General features: G+C 39.8%; 3 protein-coding genes and 2 non-coding genes across 7 annotated transcripts in view; all 5 read right to left on the reverse strand.

The window, feature by feature from the left end:
* ptges3b (prostaglandin E synthase 3b (cytosolic)) overlaps positions 1-2,173 on the reverse strand; it is a 5,476-nt gene extending 3,303 nt beyond the window's left edge. Inside the window, exons 1-2 of one of the 2 annotated variants that reach the window (XM_044038022.1) lie at positions 1,985-2,173; positions 1-89 (exon numbers count right to left, since the gene is read on the reverse strand). The exon at positions 1-89 is cut by the window's left edge and continues 25 nt beyond it. In XM_044038022.1, the coding sequence (XP_043893957.1) occupies positions 1-89; positions 1,985-1,986 (91 nt within the window). In that variant the 5' untranslated portion in view covers positions 1,987-2,173. The remainder of the gene's footprint in view (positions 90-1,984) is intronic. The other variant, XM_044038023.1, reaches the window with a different exon arrangement.
* A 1,810-nt stretch (positions 2,174-3,983) lies between these two features.
* Positions 3,984-12,001, reverse strand: naca (nascent polypeptide associated complex subunit alpha). 2 transcript variants are annotated; one of them, XM_044038018.1, is made up of 8 exons: positions 11,938-12,001; positions 11,040-11,114; positions 5,547-5,632; positions 5,221-5,298; positions 4,969-5,115; positions 4,540-4,668; positions 4,334-4,456; positions 3,984-4,098 (listed from the first exon to the last, which is right to left on the reverse strand). In XM_044038018.1, the coding sequence occupies exons 2-8, from the start codon at positions 11,107-11,109 to the stop codon at positions 4,084-4,086; spliced, it is 648 nt and encodes a 215-aa protein (XP_043893953.1). In that variant the 5' UTR covers positions 11,110-11,114; positions 11,938-12,001; the 3' UTR covers positions 3,984-4,083. The 2 variants fall into 2 exon arrangements, with proteins under 2 accessions (XP_043893953.1, XP_043893954.1); XM_044038019.1 differs by lacking the exon at positions 11,938-12,001 and adding an exon at positions 11,884-11,901.
* Positions 4,178-4,253, reverse strand: LOC122777909. Its single transcript, XR_006361377.1, has one exon. It is a non-coding gene; the product is annotated as a small nucleolar RNA SNORD59 (small nucleolar RNA).
* LOC122777910 lies at positions 5,370-5,443 on the reverse strand. Its single transcript, XR_006361378.1, has one exon. It is a non-coding gene; the product is annotated as a small nucleolar RNA SNORD59 (small nucleolar RNA).
* Positions 12,002-12,969: 968 nt separating the features above from the next.
* Positions 12,970-17,928, reverse strand: prim1 (DNA primase subunit 1). Its single transcript, XM_044038009.1, has 13 exons — positions 17,708-17,928; positions 16,914-17,071; positions 16,716-16,822; positions 16,550-16,623; positions 16,321-16,457; positions 15,233-15,291; positions 14,901-15,010; positions 14,729-14,820; positions 14,502-14,634; positions 14,349-14,418; positions 14,156-14,256; positions 13,334-13,432; positions 12,970-13,239 (listed from the first exon to the last, which is right to left on the reverse strand). Exons 1-13 carry the CDS (start codon positions 17,814-17,816, stop codon positions 13,220-13,222), a joined length of 1,269 nt encoding a protein of 422 aa, XP_043893944.1. The 5' UTR covers positions 17,817-17,928; the 3' UTR covers positions 12,970-13,219.
* Positions 17,929-21,773: the final 3,845 nt, after the last annotated feature.

The following is a 21,773-nucleotide window of genomic DNA, read 5'->3' on the forward strand; positions in this document are numbered from 1 at the left end:
AAGTGACTTCTACATCTTTGCTGTCTGCTACGCAGAACTCAATAAAAACAGAGTCCCTCCTATCGTACCAGTAGACAGTTGCTGGATGCCTGTGAAGACAGACAACACCACAATATTAATGTACAGTATGTTACACAAGTTAAGCACAAGTGATTTTTCAAGACAACCATACATACAGTAGACTGGATAATTAAATCAAATTAAATGTATAGCCAGAACTGCAGGTGTTATTATTGTGGGCCTGCTTGAAAAGGCCCATCATGACTTAAACCTTTTTAATCCTTTCTTTCCTTTCAACACATTTAGTGATCAGATCTACAACATGGACAAGAAAACACAACAGGTGTCCAAGTCTTCAAACACAATAGCCTTCCATCAGTAAACCCATGTATCTAGTTGCCAAAAAGCATCCGGTTACAGTAAGTCACATTCACAAGATGGTTAAGATGGGTTCGTCTCAGGTTTTTCCATATTTAAGTAAAGTCAGTGACGGTTAATATCGTTGCCTCACAGAAAGAACACGACTGGTTTCGAAACATGGTTTGACCGATGATGGCTACCACCAGCAGTCCAAACACATGAAGAGATTAGGTTAAGTGCAGACTCTACGTGACAATATGTGAGAATCAAAGTGTGAATGGCTATTTAATACCTTTAGAACTGAGTTGATAAATCAATCAATTAAGACAATTTACATAAAATAATACATCATATGAAAAAAATACTTATTTTGTACCGTTAGATCACATTTTTAAAGATGAAAGAATGTGCTGTCAAATTATGCACAGTGTTAGTGCTCAGGGGTTGATTGACACATTTTGTTGTTGATTGAGGAGTGAAATGGAGTTTTTGAATGTGGTGATGATTCTGATGAACTGTGGATTATTAAATACACAATGAGATGATTTAATGTATATGTTTTAAAACCCACAAGACTATAGAAAATAAAACCTTTATTTGGAGACACAGGAGACACTTAATCGTTTCTCCACCCATTGTCAGCATCTGCTGTGGCCTTCTTGAGTGGCTAATGGGCCACTACAACTTGTTTAAATGTAGGGCAAGGATTATTTAAATATTCAATTTCTAATCAACTATTTTGATAATCGACGAATCTGTGTTTTTTTTTTTAATAATTAAAACAAGTTATCTGATCTTTCAGCTTATTAAATGTGAATATTTTCTGGTTTCAATGATTTCTTTGCTCCATATAGCAAAGCAATCATTGAAACTTAATCATTTTCTTTTTTTAAATAAAATTTTTCTGACAACACACTAGAAACGTACCAAGTTATCTTATATGTGTTATGTCTCTCTATTTAATTAAAAACGTACCTTACTATGCATTAGCTCTCAGTAGAAGTAGCCCTCTGTCAATGTATTATGTCATGTTTCATATATTTAAGAGTCAATCGCATTGCAATGGTGTTATTATGGCCTCGTTAACTAAATCCTCTTACGAGCCCGTTTAAGGCTAGCGTTAATCAAATGTAGCCCTGCACGTTCCTCGTTGGCTTCACAACTTCAGAGAATAAGCCAGTTTTCTGGTTTTAACTTTAATAACATTCACGATTTCCTTTTTAAACAGCGATATTGTGACATCTGACACATAGCCGGTGCAAATCCAAAGATCAATGAACACTCTGCTGATCAAGCTAACAACGCTGACTTTAGCGGCTACGTTACTTGAGCCATGCGGTGCACCTGACTAACCACCGGCTAAAGTGGCCCGTCAGTGTTCGGTAAACGGGTTGGGCTTCGTTAATGCGGCTCTAAATTACATAATTTGATCCGTTTTACCAAGAACAGAGTTACCGTTAGCTCACAGTGAACTAAGGACAGGCCAACCTCCCGCCTTAATGAAAGCATGTGCACCCACGGCTAACGTTGGCCAGCTAGCAAACCATGTTGTTCTATTGCAATCTCCCTCTTTCTTTCTGTCTGCCGCTCCGTTGTGTCCTTACGTCAACTTTCCATAACTTACATGTCTGGTCCTGAAGTGAGCTTCTTTTCGAAGAGGAGATAGTCCCGTGAGAGGAAACGACAATGCCTACAAACACAGGGAAGGCTGCTCTCTCAGACACACACACACAGCAAATGCAAACGCCTCAACCCAGTGGACTCAAACACTGCGGAACTTTTTGCGTATGTCGGTAGGAGAATGGCAGCGCTGACGCAGCTACAACGTACTAGACGTTTCTAGAGCTTTTCAGCCACAGCTGCGAGTGACGTGAAGGAGGTTAAACGTCTCCTCAGTCAGTAACCAGCCGGTACCGTCACGTCAAATAAATAAATGTTGTATTATTAGCGTTCGAGCACAAAGTGCGTAGAACCCCATAGAAACCGTTAGTTATTCTTATTATTATTCTTCCTCACAATCGCGTTTTTGAGGCCCTGGACATACCCCAAAACTCATCAATCTGGTGAAAAATTAGTGGTTAGGGGGAACGCGTCAAAAAAATGAAAGTGGGCGGGGCTAAAAACAGACGCAAAAAACTCCTATTAGGTAATTTGCTGTCGGGTTTAACGTACATGAACGAAACTTGGTACACACGTTCATTAGATGGGGGCGGTCGAAAAAGTCGATGACGACTTTCCTGTGAATCCTACAGGAAGTCCGCCATCTTGGATTGCACGCCAAAACGGAGACGATTTTTATTATTGTTATTACAATAATGATAATAATAATAACGATAATAAAATAATAATAATAATAACAATTTTGACCTTTTAACGGAACTAAGGAAGCAACGGAAGTCCAGTCACTCGAACATGTGCTGATGTGTGTGTGTGTGTGTGTGTGTACACTAACAACACTTGCCTCTGGTATATGGAAACTACCTTTCCAGACTTTTTATTTCACTTCTCCATTCCCTTCTCTTCAAAATCAATTTACATAGTTTGGTTTATTTAGTTTTGTGTGATAGATTTTATGTTATGTCAACAATGGATAACTGAACAGCCCAGGAAGCCAAGGACTCATGGCCCTGAAAAAAACATATTTCATTTTCATATATAGTTTAATTTGATGTCATATCCTGTTCATCAGTACATCTTATAACGTTTTAACCACAGGTGAACATTTTGAAAAATGACCTACAAGTGTTATTAAACCATGATGCTGTACATTGTAGATCTCACATCAATGCTAAATAAAATACTTATTCCTACTGTTATTGCTTCAACTGTATCACTATCATACATACTACACAATTCAGTTGAACTGTTTAATTCAACATTAAGTTACTTTTTTCTCCTAAAGCCCTGTTGGCATCCATCTTGATTCTGGCTTTATATCACTCTGCCCTATTCAAAGAGGGCCAGGCTTGCAGATAGCATGGCATGACGCTGTATGACTCACTGCTGGGTTAAAATGGGTGTAGTCATGTCGGGAGTTTGTGGGAATTACTAGAGCTCACACACAAATTGCATAAAGACAAAACAGTTGACAAGGGGAAGGTGTTGCCAGTCTAAATAAAAATCATATATTGCTGAACAGGTATCACAGACTAAGGCTCTCTATAAAACCATTACTGAAAGTCTGCCAATATTACTCTTCAGAGTAAATGTATCACTAACAAAAGGAAACTGCAAGGCTTGCCTATTGCCATTGTAGTGACTATTAACTGTCAGAATATTTTAAGGGACCCCACAGGTCAAATGATGCATTTCACACTTTGACAGTGAAAGAACGAATTAAGACACCTTTACCTTCCTGCCAAACAATTAACCCATGAATGAAAGTTGAACACAAAGTGGGTAGAAAACATGTGGTTAACATGTTCCCCTTTAACCAAAAATGTCTTGTGCATAAATATAAATGGGGTTAGTAGTATGGTTCTGAATGCTGGTGTCTTCAACGGCAGGCATCCAAAAGGTATGATCACCGTGGTGGTTAACTGGTAACATGGGTGTAGTCAAATCAAAGAATACATCAACAACAAAAAGCACTTCCATTTAAAAATAAACGGCCAACACAGAAATTTCATTTTATCAAGCCACAACTTTATTTCCATCTTGGGTATAAATTGTATAAACAAGCTTAGTTTAAATCAGCAACCTTTCTGTGTTGACAGGGTCCCATTACATTGTCAACTCCTGCAAATAGAACAAGAAAAAGGTTTGTTAGTGGGTTTTTTGTTGTTTTGTTTTTTAAAGTCATTTCTAGTTAAGAGTCTCTTCTCAGGACAGAAAAGTTGGCTTCAGTAAACTCAGAAGAACGAAAGTCACTGTATATCAATCATCACTGAAGAGTCCTCCATATGACCACACCGCTAAACACGATTTGTTGATACAAAATACTCAAAACCATTACAATACAAGTAAGTCTTACCATAATAGCATTGACAATGTCGTTATTGTTGTTCTTCAGGGCGCGTACAGCCTTCGCCCGCGACACGTTGGCTTGCGACATGACAAGTTCAATGTCCTTGACCTCAACCCCGGTCTCATCAACCTATGAAAACAAACAACTTGTAAGCGCATCATATAATAAAAATTCATCAGTGTTTAACCCAATTTTAATAAAACGTTTCTGACCTCCTCTTCTTCGCTTTCCTCCTGTACTGTTGGCGTCTGTGTGTTTTCCTGGATATTTGATACAGCTTCTCCCTGTACCTTGAATTTTTCTGCAGCGGCCAGCTGGGCTTGCTGGGAAAGATCTTCGATCTGGAGCGCAAGACAGCAAAATTCATTACAAAAATTTTTAGTGGAGGACAATTTCACACATTTAGATTGTATTCTGCCCTCTTAAAAAAAAGAAGTATCCCTAATAAATATTAAGGGAAACACTAGAAACAATAAGGAGGAACAAATTATGTAAATTTGGCAGTCAAAATGTATTTTATAAATATGGCAGGATGAATGAAACGATGACAAAACATATCCTTTGTAATGTTAATACCTGCCATTAAGTAGAAAAAGAAGTCACAAGGACATATGCAGTTTGTAACGCCACAAATAACATACCTTAGCTTCACCGAAGACGATGTATGTGTCTGATGCAGGACTCTTGTAGACGTCTGGTTTAGTAATGACAAATAAGATGTTCTTTGATTTGCGAATTGTGACCCTGGTGACTCCCGTTACCTGCCTCAGACCAAGCTTTGACATTGCCTGTGAGAAAAAGATAGGATCTCTAAAAATATGCCAATTTTTAGCCATTACAATGAAACCATAAATACAGATGGAATTGAAAAGTAACTGAATTAGGATGGTTACCTTTCGTGCTTTCTTTTCACTGCGGCTCTGTTTGGCTTTGCTGACAGGTTCCTCGTCCAGCTCAGCAGCTGCTGCAAGCTGTAGGAAAAAAATATTCAGAAACATTAAATGCCAATAACTACATGTGGACCTGCTCATCAATCATTTTCTCTTCTCAGGACAGAAAGGTTGGCTTCAGTATACTCAGAAGAACGAAAGTCACTGTGAAAATAATCATGGAAGAGTCACAGACCTACAGCATCTGCTCAAAATCATAACCAGTAGATGCGTTTTGAACATCTTGGCACAAGCAAGCAAAATTATTCAAGACAAAACTGAACACTCACCTGAGCTTGCTGTGTCTGGGTCTGTGCAGAGTCCTGTTCCTCCAGGTCAGGGACTGAGTCATCGCTGTCTGACTCGGTGCCAGATCCTTCAGAAACCAACAGGAGACCAAATTTAGTTTCAAGGCATTTTACATAAATGAAGACCTGAATGTTATTCTGCAAGTAAGTTGCATCATTCACAGGGAATAAAAAGAAATGTAACAAGTATCTGCATCTTCTTCACAAAATCCAACATAACGTGTACTTCCTTTCGGTGCGATTTCCACTTCAAACATACCATATTTACCGGTGCAACAAAACATTTTGTCATTAAAAGTGGCAGACATGTCACATTACTTAAGGTACACAAGATTATGACAATATGCTAATACAGAACTGACGTTTCCAAATCAAGCCTACCATGTAGTCAACTAGGTAACATCTCAGTTAAATAGAGTCCATTTTGTAATCTCAGTGCTTCCCAAGTTGCAGTGACAGTTGGAAAAAACAGATTGCACAGAAAGAGAGAAAGAAGAAAATACCCTCATCATTGTTGATCACAGGTTCCACTTTGGCTGGTGTGGGGGCAGGTTTGGGTGACGAAATGGGTTCAGAAAGAGTTGGATTGATCACCTCAGTTTTAACGGGAGCAGGTTTTGCAACAGCCTCTGCAAATGTAAGTTTACGGGGAGCTGGGGCAGGTTCAGTTGCTGGTTTGACTGGCATAGCAACCTCTGCAGGTGCAGCCTTTACCTCGGGCAATTTGACCTCAGGTGCTGGCTTATCACCCTTCACAGGAGCAGACTTGGAAACCTCAGCTGGTTTAGTTTCTGCAGCAGGCTGGACAGCAGCTTTTCCCTTAACTTGTTTTGGAACCTCATTAGATTTAAGTTTTGCCTCAACGGCTTTAGCCTCAGCTGTGGGTTTACCAGCTTGAACAGGGGCAGCTTTAGCCTCTGCAGTGGGCTTGGCGGCTTTAACAGGGGCAGCTTTAGCCTCTGCAGTGGGCTTGGCGGCTTTAACAGGGGCAGCTTTAGCCTCTCTTGCTTGAGTGGCCTGAGCGGGGGCAGTTTAGCCTCTCGGTGGGGCTTGGTGGCCTGAACGGGAGCAGCTTTAGCCTCTGCGGCAGGCTTAGCCCCTTAGGGGGCAGGCTTGGCCTCTGCGGCGGGCTTGGCAGCCTGAACAGGGGCAGGCTTGGCCTCTGCGTGGCTTGGCGGCCTGACAGGGGCAGGCTTGGCCTCTCACCCGGTAGGCTTGGCGGCCTTAACAGGGGCAGGCTTGGCGGCCTGAGCGGGGTGCAGCTTGGCCTCTGCTGTAGCAGCTTGGGCAGGGGGCGGGCTTTAGCCTGAACAGGGGCAGGCTTGGCCTCTGCAGGGGCAGCTTGGCAGCCTGAGCGGGGCAGCTTGCCAGCTGCAGGCTTGGCGGCCTGAGCGGGGAGCAGCTGCTTTAGCCTCAGCAGCGGGCAGCTTGCCTCAGCCAGGCTTGGCGGCCTGAACGGGAGCAGCTTTAGCCTCAGCAGCAGGCTTGGCGGCCTGAGCGGGCAGCAGCCTCTGCAGCAGGCGCTGGCCTGAGCAGGGAGCAGCTTTAGCCTCTGCAGCAGGCTTGGCAGCCTGAACGGGAGCAACTTTAGCCTCTGCAGCAGGCTTGGTGGCTTTAACAGGGGCAGCTTTAGCCTCTGCTGCAGGCTTGGCAGTTTTAACAGAGGCAGCTTTAGACTCCATGGCAGGTTTAGCAGCCTGAACAGGAGCAGCTTTAACCTCGACGGCAGGCTTAGTGTCCCGAACGGGAGCAGCTTTAGCCTGTGCAGCGGGCTTGGCAGCCTGAACAGGAGCAGCTTTAACCTCTACGGGAGGCTTGGTGACCTGAACGGGAGCAGTTTTAGCCTCTGCAGCGGGCTTGGCAGCCTGAACAGGAGCAGCTTTAGCCTCTGCAGCGGGCTTGGCAGCTTGAACAGGAGCAGCTTTAGCCTCCGTGTTGGGCTTCGCGGTCTGAACAGCAGCAGCTTTAGCCTCTGCTGCAGTCTTGGTGGCTTTAACAGGGACAGCTTTAGTCTCTGCTGCAGGCTTGGCAGCTTTAATCTCTGCTGCAGGCTTGGCAGCTTTAGCCTCAGCAGCCTGAACAGGAGCAGCTTTAGCCTCTGCAGCAGGCTTAGTAGCCTGAACAGGGGCAGGTTTGGCCTCCGTAACAGGTTTAGCTATAGCAGCTTCGGTAGGAGCTGGTTTATCAGTGTCAGATGTCATTTTTAGAGGCTTCTCGGGTGGGATAAGTGGGGGGAGGTCATCATCAACAACTTTTAATGAAGCCGTTTTAACTTCGAAAGATTTAGGAGGACTAACTGCGACAGTATCTGAAAATGAAACTGGTGCTGCTACAGCAGGCTTTGAGGTCACTTTAAAAGCAGCTGGTGCTGCTTCAAGCTTTGTTGCAGCTGGTAAGGGTTTCTTAGTCTCAGCTTCGTTTGCTGATGTGACCTTGCCCTCTTCAGGGGCTGGTACAAATGCTTCTGCTTTCTTAACTTTTACTTGTTTGCCAGCCTTCACAACTTTTGGGGTGGAGCGGTTAGCAGAACTAGCAGGTGAGGAGGCTAAAGGAGAGGTCACAGGGGACATGGGGGTAGAGGGAGTACATTTTGGTGAGGTGGGAGAGGCGGAGGAGGCAGACATAGAAGAGCGTTTTCTTCTGCCAGGGACAGCCTTTGGGGCAGAGGAACCCTGCACACTCTTGGCATCTTTGCCTTTGGGCTTAGCAGGGCCAGAAGCTGCCTGGGGAGGTGTAGCTGAATAGAAATGGATAGATTCTTTAACACTTCTTTATGGTAATTTTGAAGTCTTACTCATGCGGGTTAAATCATCACAATCCAAGATGCAGAAATCTATTTTAGTGTTAGAAAAAGGACCTGCCCCTTTGATGCAAAATGTCACTCAAGATACACAGTACATACTGCATATTTCCACAAAACATTCCACACCTAATCTGGATGCACAGATAACACCATAGAACAAAATGCACACAGGATCAGTGATCCAATATGATGATACTTAGACATATCTAAGCTTTTATGATTAATCTTTTAGTCATATTATCCAACAGGATTTGACTGGTGGTGATGACACTGTATGTCAGCAGCTTCCTGAAAATGTTTTTCCCTGTTAGATAAGATTACAGGACTTTAAGCAGATATAATGTCAAGACGTTGAAAATGTCCGGACCAAAAGTCAAGTGGGGCATTCAGATACAGTAAAAAGCACTGGGGAAAGAACTATACGCTGCTGAAACCAACCTGACAGATGGTGAGTGGAAATAGGTTGGCCTTGACCTTTGGAGGTCTCCTTAGACTGAATGGCCTTGGAAAGAAGTATAACAGGCTCTTTCTTGTCAAGATTATCTTCTTGAGTTGCCACACCGATGTTCACATCACCAGACAGTTTATCTTTAGCCACTTTCAGGCAAAGATTAATTGGATCCTGTTCTGCAATCTTCCCATCCTCACTGTTTGCACTGACAGCAGAAACAGATGATTTGGGATCGTCAAGATTTTTTTCTGCCACCATTCCTGGTTCCTCTTTAGAGACCTTTGCTTCAGCTGAACTCAGCTTAACATCTTCACCCGACAATACTTCTGCCTCAACCAGCGAGTGCTGACTTTTAATCTCTTTGTCTGGACCCTCGACTGGAGGCATGGTCTCTTCTGTATCTTGTAATCCAGCCGAACCCCCTGGTGCGTCAGCAGCAGTCCCTGGCTGTGAAACAGACATGTTTTCCAAGACACGTTCTTCTGTTTGCTTCGCAATTTTTTGAGTTGCAGCTACGCCATTTGGTTGATCAACACTTGCTTCTTCAGGGGAACTTATCTCTTGAGCAGAAATAGGAGTTTCTGGAGGATTCTCCAAAAGGATTTCTTTGTTCACACTAGGAACAGCTTTCTCAGGAACAGTAGCCAATACTTCTGTAGCTGATGGAGGTATAACTGGATTAACAAGGAAGGGAAATTGCAGAAGTTGTTTGGAGGAGCTCAAATTTCATAAATGCTTAGAGCTTATCAGTGAGTTAAAAAAAGTGCTTTACACCCAAAAGAAAATGAGTTTGTGGGAAAAGTTCAGCCATGTGGAAGTGGCTTTTGACTTCACCAGTGGGAAAAAAGAAAAGTGGATATGGGTACACAGAAAAAGTGTCCATCCATGCAGTGACCAAATGTGAGATTAGAACCACACACCATCAACTTACTGTCCAAGACAAGCTTAATTAAGGCCTCCGATTAAATTGTACTGTCAACGTGGGCGTTTTTCCATGATCCAGTTTCACGTAGAAAAATCCAAGTTAATCAAATCCCACTACTAGTACTCGTGTGGAACTTCAAGCTACTTAATAGTCAAGTTTCTGAGATGACTCCAAGAACAAATACAGAAAGACATTACTGTATTCAAATCTGCCTAAATATGACATATTAAATCATCAAATCGAATTCCAACCAGAATAAAAATGCAGTGACTTCTTTGAACACAGACCAGTTGGGTTACAGGTCTGTGATTGTTTTTCACAGGAAATGTGCAGTGTGAATAAAACATGTAGTACATGTGTGTAGTTGTGTTTCCTATTGGTATTTATACATTTAGTTGTAGAGGAACTGCTACAGCTGACTGATGGGCTAGCCGGTTAATCATTGCACTGGTCCCAACTGCAACTGATCAGTTGGTATAGTCATCTACGCCCCACCCCTGAGCAAGACCTCCTCCACCCATTTACAGACCAGTTCTACAAGAAAACCTTCACTGCAGTGAAAAATATGCAACTTTCACACATATCAAGCACATGCATGATTGTGAACAATTATGATTCAATGTTATTAATGCAAATTTTATTATAACACTTCCAACACTCTGACAAATCCAGGAAGTTGTCTTTAACTAAAATGTATCAAGAAAAATCCACTGTACAAATACCATACTAATAAACTATTGGCTAAAGTTAGTTATTATCCTCATGTGGTTATAAAAACAAGATTTTAAAATCAGATTACAATCCAATGAATGCTAAATAGGACAATCAGCACTCTAACAATGCTATTAGCAATCTATAAAACACAGGTTTTTCAAGTCATTTATTGTGCACAGAACACCACGCTGAACACCATGCATTGTGTGCTAAATCCAGTTGTCAGTGCAAGACAAGACACTCCATTGTGAGTTCAAAAAATAAAAAAAGGGGTCCTGGATAACTCTTTTCAAGTGTGCTAAGCAACATTACCACCATAAATTACTTGATGAAAAACCCTCTGTTACAACACATGGCCAGTGACAGTCAAAAAAAAAACCTATCACCTGTTAGGTCAACTCAGTGTGCAACCAGCTGGGTCAAAGCCTTGAAGCAAATAATGATCCAGCCACCCAAATTTGATCCTTACCTAAACAGATAACCTTCCACAGACATATTTGTAGTCCAATATCACACACATTTAGAGTTTAAGGACCCCTTTGATTACAGCAATGCAAGCAAGTAAAGCTAAAATATACAAACCAGTCTCCACTTGAGGCTGCTGCATCTCCTGCTCGGTGACTGGGACCGTTTCTGTGGCTTCACCAGGCATGGTTGCTAGTGAGAACAATCAATGAAAACAGATTGTGAGTGCAAACAAGTTCACCAATAATATAATTTGATGATATAGGTGTTGCTTCTTCACTGATTCTCACAAAATTCCATTGTTAGTCAACAACTTACAAATCAGAAATAAACATTATTATAGACAAAGATGACTGAATAATAGACTCCAACTTACAAATATTAATACTTCACGATTTACTATAAATTAGACTTGTAATCCAAGATATAAACTCACAAGGGTAACAGTTGCCGCATTATAATAATACGATGATACATATTCAGACAGGTGTAACCTACCTATTCTAAGTTAGTTTGGGCACCGTTGTATTTCAACTCGTATGGAAAGATGTCTCAACGGCTCATTTAACGAGTTCAGACCATGAATGAGGAGCACTTGTCATAACCATGCTTTAGCTTATGAGCTCCGTATGATGTTGCTGCGGGTGCTAAGCTAACTGCCAGTGTTAGCCGGCACAGAGACAGAACTGAGAACAAAATAATAAACCCCGTCACAAATTCTTCACATAATCTGAACCGCTTCAAACGACCAGATCGCTGTCACACCGACAAACGTCACGTTTTACCCGACCCGAACGGCCCGCTGGTGTAAACTGTTAGTCACCATGTTCGCCCATTTTGAGCTGGAAATCGGTGAAACAATGGCACATAAATCAGCGAACAGGGGGACGATAACGCAGAAATAAGTAAACCGGTCTGTTAACAGGACTTTTAAGGACTCAATGAAACCTCTGTCACGCACATTAATGAGGTGAAAACGGCTGGATGATGTTGGATTATCAGCAGACACACTCACCGACTCAGGACGTTATATCCAAGATGGCTGTGAGAGAGAACTTCTAACCCCGGGTTCACGGTAATATCCGGTTTACAGTGGCACGTTCTTCTTCCGGGTTATTTTGGACTCGCGTTTATTTTAGCCACAAATATGTGGTTTTCTTTGAGTGTGACTTCTATAAATCACCCCGGATTACTTTACTGACCATGAAATTTTGTAGTATATCTTTATGTAGAACAAGGGTTGTTCTCCCTTTAGACGTTTAAATAGTAAAAGATACATACAAATGCACCGTTTTATTTATAATTCCTATAATTTTCATTGTCAAAATTATCATTTTGAAATGACAATATAACCAAATCTAAACCACACTGGAGTGAACAAATGACAAAAAAAATCGGGAGTCACATAACGTCATATTTACAGATGTATAATAAATACAGTTCCATAACACTGACAGTTATAGGCAAACCTTATTGTAAAGTTTAATAAAGTAAGGCAGTGTTATCAATGACCATACAGTACAGAGTATTCCATCATATCATAATTTACTGTTGATATTTCTCAGAAATTCAAAGTAAAATTGTTTATTATGGAATGATGTATTCTTCATAAAAAAGCATATAAATGCATGTATGTATATATACATACATATAGACATACATATATAATTTAAGATTGAAATTAATAATGTGATAATCTAATTCCATATTATAAAAAATATTGCTAGCAAATATATTTAGTATTATATTCTGTAAAATCATTCATTCTGGTTAAGTGATTTTGATTTGATGATTATTTTGTTCGTAAATCTTTCAAAATTTACGTTGTTGGAGTCGTCTTGGACAGCTGACCATTAAGTGGTGTGAACTCTCAGGTGGCTACTCGGTGGTTTTGATTTACTTGGATTTTTCTACATGGAACTGGATCAATGAAAAATGCCCAAGTTTACAACTCATAGCAAATAACTCATAGGTGTGAGGAGGCTTTATTATGATTATCTTGGATAAAAATAAATTTGTATTAACATTAACTGAATACAATACAAAACACAGGAACATCAAATTTATTTTTAGAAATAACTGTACAACAGCAAAATGTAAGTAGAAAATATAACATTTGAATTACAAACAGTCCACATCAAGCGCATAAGAAAAACACAATGGAAGTGGAAATTTACTGTTCCTCAGAAAAATGGCAATAATACAATTTTACGATTTCCAAAGTGGGACAGTAAATAACAGGGAGCAACTAACAATCCCACCACAGAAGTATATTACTTTCTGATTGTTGACCCAGTTCAGAATTCTTTCTCTAGATCTAAAAGACAAAAAAAGGAGAAAAGATAGTTGATGAAACAATAAAGCACGACATTCTAAAAAGTAAATTTGTCTTGATTTAATTTGCAACTCACCACTCTTTCTGAGGAGTTCTCCTTTCCACGAAGACGCAAGTCCATCCACAAACCGATCAAACAGTTTCACATACTTTGCCAGACTGGTTCTTTTGTAATCTGTAAAAAAAGAAAGCTGAAATATTCACAACTGAAAGTGACATTTTAAAGTTAAAATATACAATAATAATAAAAATAACTTTGTTTGAGTCTTGACATGTTGTGTACATAGTGTAAGCAGAATGAATAACTAATATAAAGCTACTCAAAACTTACAATTTGATTCCTTTCAATTCACTATTTTCATATTATAATATTTTATTTGTCTTCTTTTTGTATTTAACAACAAGAATAAAACTGACACAGATTATGTTTTACCAATATTATATCATAAAGAACTATTACCATTACTTGGTAATACACCTTTTTTTTCTAAACTTTTCAATCTGGGTTTGCTTTTTGTCTCCAATTTCATAAAAACACATTAAACTGCCATTAAATTATAGGAGAGCTGCAACTAACGATTATACATAAGAAATTAATCTGTCAAATATTTTCCCGATTACTCAAATACTTGTAAAACGAATTCACATTTAACAAGGTGAAAAATCAGAGCACTTTAATTATTAAAAAAAACAAAAAACACAAGCACTAACCAATTAATCGATATTTCCTGTTCTTGATCATGTGATTAATCATCTGATTCCCTGAGAACTACACTTAAAGGATACTCTTACACTCCAAACCAAGTAGGTTTCTTGACAAATATTTAACTACTATGTGTGTAAATAAGATAAAATGTATCACAGGATAGGAGACTGGAACCATATATCAGAATTTCACCTCTGATCTTTCGTCTCTCTGTCGCATCCTTCTCGTTCTCCTTCACGTCCTCCAGCTCCTCCTCTCCTGTTCTGGGCCGGTCCAGCTCCTCACAGATAAGGCTACAAAAAAAAGGAAGAAAAAAAAACGATACAACATTAAAAACATAAAACACATCACCCAACTGAGCACAAGGAGATAAATGATCACTTACCTGATTGTGGGCACAGCAGAAGGATCAAAAGAATCCAGCTCTTTGAGATCCATGGGAACAGAAATCCGCCCTGGACAGAGTTCACATTTGAAAAGTCACAGTGTGACTCAGTTCAGAGACAGATTCCATGAATCTATTTGGATCTGTACTCACCTGTTTTGGGGTGGACACTGAAGGGGCTCTTCAGCAAATGGTTCACACCTTTACTGACATTTACGTCGAGCCTTGGATAACAATACTGAAGCATGATTTCTTTCTCAAAGTAGTGTCCTTTCTTGGCAGTGGACTGTGGGAAGAGGGATGGTATCACTGCCTTTTTTGTAATGTGCAAAACAAACAAACACTATTGTGAAAAGCTTTAAACACCCGTCATTACTAACCTGTTTCCTACTTGCTTGATCATTAACCAGTTCCCAACGCTTCTCTGGATGCCTCTCATTTTGGAAGTCTCGCAGCAACTCATTTCTAACATGTTAGACCCGAGTCAAGGTCAGTGCTGTTTTGGTACTGAATGTGACTTTTAAATAAATATGAACCTGGCAAAAAGGATATCTTCAGGCACAAGTGCCAAGACTTTGTTGATGGATTCCTTGCGGCTCAGTATCTCCTGATCCTGAAGTGCATACTGTGGAAAGTATTTCTCCACAACTTTCAGAGACTCCCTGTTAAGATGGCACAGACTCTTAGTCCTTGTTCAAACTAGGTATTAACATCTGTCATGCAGGATCCAATCTCACAGCATTAAGTTCACCTGTTTACACCAGGTTGATTGTTAATACTATATATTATTAACAGCTAAAGATGCAATACTGAACTCGGAAAACAGCCTCAGCAGTGAAATAAGACAAGCAAACGGTTCACACAGAAAATGACCAGATTCTTACGTGATAAAAGGATGTAGAGGATCTGTCAGCACAACTTTCTTCACCATCTCGTCCCCACCCTGAAAATCAGCAATGAAGTACATTACATCCAAAACTAAACTGACTGTCTTTATCCTCTATCAAAAGCAGCCAGTTTTAACATTTCTACCTAATATATGCACAATATAACACAAAAGACCGACTGATGTGAGACATTTATGTCTTTTTAGACAATTACTTATTTATCAGTCCCAAGTTTGACGTCATTATCAGTTTCAGAAACATTGATTTCCCAGTTAAAATTATGACTGACATTGAAACAAAAAAATTGTACTTGCATAAATGCATAAAAAGGTATGCTATCAAACAATAATTTTTTTTATTGCAATTAAAAGCAGAATTGCAAGTACCAATCACAATTAATCACATGTTTAACATGTATTAATAAATAGTTTTTAAGTCGATCTTAACAAATTAAAGCAACTTTAACCAGTGTAACTTGATTGGGAATCAAATGAATGTAAGGAAATATACTTTATAAACTTGACTTTTGGATTTAAATGATCATCCCAAATCAATAGATGAGCTATACAGTAAGCCTGAGGTAGCAGAAAGTCAGCTTCAGCAATGTCAATGTACTTGCATTTGTACTTTGCTGGAGCCTTTTCTATATCATACGGACTGTGTCTTAGTCATTTACTATTATCTCTGATTGCAGGCAAAGTGATTCTGTGACACAGAAGCAGCAGAATTAATTGCCACTGTCTCTCAGTAGAACTTTTACACAAAGTTGTACTGTGGGTGGGACACTAAATGCGATTACTGTGTTAAAAGAAACACAATAGCCCTTCCCTTAATTACTCACGATTAATGCCTTAATGCTGACAGCCTTAATTTAAAGTAATCTAGGGCTGTGCAGATATAATACTTTACAAAAAAAGAAATGCAGTCCTCCTCCTAAATTCTCTAGCTATACATTTTGACATAAATCACACATGATTAATTGGTCAAACTGTAAACACAAACCAACACAATGAAGACAGAGAACCAGCTGCTTATAAACCAAACTGCCCCACTGATGTAATAGAAGCTAATAACAATACAGTTACCTTCACCAGGCTCAAGTATTCTGCAACAGCAGAGCGTGCGGTAACAGAGAGCTTCCTGGCAGCTTCATCACACACCCAGCAATGCACTCCTCTTCTGCCCGAATAAACCCACAGTAGGTGGTGGAACCCAAAGTCCTCTGGAACATCACACAAAACAAAGAAATAGATTGATGCTAACCTTGCCCAAAAAGCGAATAGACAGTTGACACAAAGCCGGTGACAAACGAACCTCGAAGAGCTCGATCCAGGACACGAACAGCAATGGTCATCAGGGGCCAGCACTTGGAACAAATGTCTGCAGCACTAAAATTTTGAGTTTGTACCTCGTTAAAATGTTAAACAAATACAGCCACTCATTCAACCATTAGCAGAAATAATCCATATGATCAATTTACCTGCAACAGCTTCTGACATCATCATAATCTGTCATATCAATATCAAACACCAGCTCCTTCTCCAGCGCCTGGAAGCTTCCCGACTTCACCGTGTTGTGTTGACTCGGCTGTGGGCGTCAGACAGTCAGAAACATCTCCATGCAGTGACACAGCTTAATGTACTGTAGGAGTGTAAACTACAGGAACATGGACTCTTACCCTGTGAGTGTATACTGCTCCAATATCAATCTTGTACGGGTTCATCTTCTGCATTTCCTTCTCCAGCTCACTCTGCGTGCTGAAAGACTGATAGCGCACATATATGTCATCTTTGAGCGTGAAGGAGAACTCCCGATTCTGAAAGTAGTTCTTCTGCACTGTGAATATGGGGGGGAAAAAAAGTAAATATGAGTCTACATACCTGCAATAAATCCTCACCTGATGGTATAATGTCAAGTATTGATGAAACTATTTTAAAAGAGGATTTGATTCAACCAAACTCATAATCATGGACACCTTATCTCACTATCTCATGAAACTGTACCTGACCCGTATTGTAATTATTCACCTGTCAAGTTGCACATTTTTTGCCAATATGCAGTTACTGTTTTTATCTGCACAGTACATTTCACTATTATATTTCCATATTACTGTTATTACCAGATGTTATTGTATTCTATTGTGTGTTCTTTTTTTAACTTATTATTCTTAATATTTATCTATTTCTTTTGGCTTGTTAGTTGGACATTCGTGTGGACAGCAAAGAAAGAATTTCATAGCACAAAGAAACATGTTTTCTTACTGTACACATGACAACAAACACTGTGAATCCTACGTAATCTACTGCAGAGTGCATTAGTTTTAGGTGTACCTAAAAAGCGGTAAAATGATTGTCAACAGGTAAACAGGACAACCACAGTTGAATAAGTAAGTTAACTTGAAAATCTTCAGCTTTCGAACATTTAACTTTCTAACACGTTTTATGTCCTCTGTCCTGTGATAGTGACACTCACCTCCTCCGTAGTTCAACCAGCGGTAATACTGAGAGAAGGGAAACAACCGCCGGTAGTAGAGAGGCAGTAAATCCGGCAGACACGCCGAGTCATAATCTGAAGATGGCATAACCTCGCAGTAAATTATCCGGTACCGGGACTAAAGTCGTTTCAGAGTGTTTGCTAGCACTGCTTCAGGTTCTTAGTGTTGTTGCACAGCGCGCGGGAAAAACTCGTAAGGAGCGGACACACTCGGTGATTCAAGGTTCGGACAATGACGTCACCGGAACGAGCAACTTCCTCGTATATTTTTCTTAAATTAATATTGTACTTATCTCGTCCTGATAGTAAAACTAAAACAACTAACCTATCGTTTAAAGACACATACACACCGTGAGTGAGTACACATTAGGTTAGAGAAACGTTTTTTCTTTACTCGAGGCGTCACTAAACTAGACCTTGTAATATTTGTCCTACGACGGCGGAGGCGTCACCGAGGCGCGCAAAGGATCACGGGACATGTAGTTGTTGACTCGGCTGCAAGGTTCATTCATCGTTAATCAGCCAGTTACAGCAATACAAAATCACAAAAATGAGCACGCCCCATCCAGTGTGTTTACGTTTGTTCAGCGCCGGAAGTGAAGAGCAGTGTGTGAGAGACATGTGCTGTGGCTGCAAAGAGTTAAATAAATCTAGCCGGGAACGGCGAAAGAGAGAACACGTCTCCTCGTCACGTGACAGTGTTAACAAATGCATAAATGAATAAAATGAACATTGACGACTAATTTATAAAAGATGAACCCTGAATTTGCATGTGATATGTTGGGTTTTACATCATAACAACCTTAAAATATCATGTAGATATTGCCATATTTTTTCTCTCAAACTCCACTGAAGTTATTGGTTCACCCATATTAGAAGAGAAATATGAATTTAAAAAATAGATCATAAATAATTTATAATAATTTATAATAAAATACAAGTATGCAATCACACTAGGATATTTGTTTCACAAATATCTACAACAATAAAATGCAGTACATAATGCAAGTACATTTTATGTTGGGAAAACAAATTTAAATATTTTATCCACCAAGAACTGGCAACATCCCTGCAAAAGATACCTAAGAGAAGTGTTTTGAATTTATTCCGTTGTTGGAATCACCATGCTGATTAAAAGGCTCTTTCTGTAATTCTTTTTTTACACAGACAGAGGGCAGCACACTGAGAGGCAGGGGGTTCATCACTGAGTTCCATATCTTGGAATTGTAGATAAATGGAACCTGTAGACACGTGCCCATGTCTGTTCTCTTCAGGCTGTTGTAAGACCAAGAAATATTCAGGTTCACAGTGAAATGCTGTGACATCAAGATGACACATGGCTTTTTTGTTTATTTTTAAGAGGTAGATTTTTGTGATTCATTCCTTTATTTTATATTTTTCTGTCTGAGGAGGTATGTGAAATGTGTAGGAACAGCATTTGCATTACTGTAATTTCATACAGCCTAAAACCCAGTCTCACTGAAGTGCTGTTCAGACTGAAGGCTGAGAGCTGTGCAGTGTTGAGAGCCCTTGTCACTTATGGTCCTCCTGAAATATAATATAATACAACACTCACTCTCTGCACGGTATTCTGTACATTATTGCCCACTACATATGATCAGCTCTGTATTTTATTTACTCTGTATCAAATCATGACTTATCCATGATTGACATTCATATACAGTATGTACCATGATCTTGACATTTACAACAAGACCATTTTATTTTTCTAAAGCTGTATATACTGAGAGAGGTGGTTTGTATATTAAATACTTTAATAATGGACTATAGTTTCTTTGTTTTTTGCAGCTTCAGTGAACTGTGACAGTGTTCAAACACAATTAACAGACAGGTATTACAAACACATTTCCCACCTTCCATGATTGCACTTGTGTTTATGAGAATACTCTTGATTCACACCCTGATCTACATAATGCAAGAGCTTTCAACCACATCATACTTGAATTATGTAAATTACCTTGCTTCAAGGCATAGTGGTTGTGATGGGTTTTCCTTTTCTTTTTCTTTTTTTTGGGGTGGGGGTCCTTTCTCAGAAATGATTATTGGATTTGGGATTAATGCATCTCTCCTTCTCTCTCTCTCTCTCTCCCTTTCTCTCTCTCTCTCTCTCTCTCTCTCTGTCCCTCAACCATCAGTCCCTTTGTATGTTAATAATTTCAGTGCATATTAATGCACATGATGTACAACAACTCATAAAGTGAAGCAGTACTCCTATACTTGATATTTCCAGCAGACATCAGAAACATTTTTCCACATCTGTTCACAACTGTTTCCGAGACTTCAGAGGACATTACTTTGACTAACAGTCATATCCTGGAGAATCCTACTCATGCAACATGTCTGCACTTAAAAGTGAATAGTTTTACGTTACGGGAAATTGTTGTTTGTCCATGGAAGGAAGAAAAAGTCCCCATAAAGTGACTGTGTAAACAGATTTAGGTTCCCACAACAGCAGTAGTACCTGGAACACACACACACACACACACACATACACACACACAGTGTCAGTGGGGCAAGGGTAAACAACCCTGAGTGTGATAAATGTAGGTCAGACAGTTGTCAGGTGCCCATGCTTGCATGTATATTCAGCGTGGTAACTGTACATTCTTTTGTACTTTATTTGTTTTGAAAAGAAAAAGAACCATTCCTTTTTTTACTTAATCTTAACTCTATGTGAAATGGAAACAAACTTAACTGGAAGGAAACAAATGTATTCTATTCAGTTTATATAAGTTTGGGATGTATGACAGAAAATCAGTGTGAACCCTGAACCAGCGGACGCTAAATTGGACTAATCATTTCTCAATTTTTTGTGTCCAATACCGATATCACAAACTGGAGTATCTATTGATACCAAAATTAGTCCGATACAGTCATTTTCGACCACTTGAACTATGAAGCTGTTAACAATGCGACACGAAAGACACCAATCTCCAACTGTGTAACTGTGAAGATATAAACAGCCCAAACATGACTCAGCTAAAATGCTTTTGCTGATTTGTATTTACATTTTTACAGCCAGTGCATAGTAAAGCATGTGACATAAGGATTTTTCTGATTGTATGGGATTTTGACCAATATTGGACTGATCCAGATACTGACCGACACTGATTCCCATCCCTGGTTTAAACCTGGGATTTTCCCACCATGACCTGTCAGATGGCTGTCGTACTCCCTCATTAAAAGAAACAAAAGGAAAGACAAGGATTTCTCCACAGTTGAGGTGTTGGTGAGGGATTAATTGTGACACACTGAGTCTTCAACCGTCTGTAGCTCAGTGTCTCCCAAAATCAGTGGGAGAAATGGAGCGCGAGGCATTAAGCGGAGGTACTGTAGGTGAGTGTTTATATATCGTGTATGTGTGCGTGTGGAGGCAACACGGCAGGAATTCCAATGAAGCAGCACTGTGAGGCGGACAGCGTATAGTTTTACATCTCTGCACAAGGCAGCAGGTGCAAATCATGTCCCCCGTACAGATTTTCCACACTTTACATTAATGCCATCATTTATGTTCAGCACAACACGCCACGCTCCGCTTACTCCTCGAATGGCTGACACTCATGAATTCTGTTGTACCTCTGATTGATGAAGCCATCTGTCATGTGTTTGGGGGCTGGCAGGGCCGCGCTACACTTGTATGAGCATATGTTAGCTCACTCATGGGTTACATGTAGAAAAAATAATCTCTATCTATCTATCTATCTATCTATCTATCTATCTATCTATCTATCTATCTATCTATCTATCTATCTATCTATCTATCTATCTATCTATCTATCTATCTATCTATCTATCTATCTATCTATCTATCTATCTATCTATCTATCTATATCTATCTGTCTTCAAAATATTCAAAATACACTTTCACAGAGAAATGACGTTCTTGTTCCTGTATCAAGTGTAAACACGGTAATATTTCGGCCCGCAGTCAAAGACACTTCAGGACTTCCCATGATGAGTCCTCTGTGTGACAGTAAAAGTCCAGATCATGTTCTCCGTGTTTACCCAGAGTAGTTGAAAGTTA

Source organism: Solea senegalensis, linkage group LG11, assembly GCF_019176455.1.
Source record: "Solea senegalensis isolate Sse05_10M linkage group LG11, IFAPA_SoseM_1, whole genome shotgun sequence".
NCBI classification, from domain to species: Eukaryota; Metazoa; Chordata; class Actinopteri; order Pleuronectiformes; family Soleidae; genus Solea; species Solea senegalensis.

Excerpts from the sequence above, each read along its gene's own strand:
- naca (XM_044038018.1), bottom strand. The coding sequence starts at position 11,109 with ATGCCTGGTGAAGCCACAGAAACGGTCCCAGTCACCGAGCAGGAGATG. Across the intron at positions 5,116-5,220 it reads GTGAAAAGAAAGCACGAAAG|GCAATGTCAAAGCTTGGTCT; the intron begins GTAACCATCCTA and ends TTTTTCTCACAG. Across the intron at positions 4,457-4,539 it reads AGGAAAGCGAAGAAGAGGAG|GTTGATGAGACCGGGGTTGA; the intron begins GTCAGAAACGTT and ends TTGTTTTCATAG.
- prim1 (XM_044038009.1), bottom strand. The coding sequence starts at position 17,816 with ATGCCATCTTCAGATTATGACTCGGCGTGTCTGCCGGATTTACTGCCT. Across the intron at positions 17,072-17,707 it reads CTGGTTGAACTACGGAGGAG|TGCAGAAGAACTACTTTCAG; the intron begins GTGAGTGTCACT and ends CCATATTCACAG. Across the intron at positions 15,011-15,232 it reads CCTCTACATCCTTTTATCAC|GGAGTCTCTGAAAGTTGTGG; the intron begins GTAAGAATCTGG and ends CCATCTTAACAG.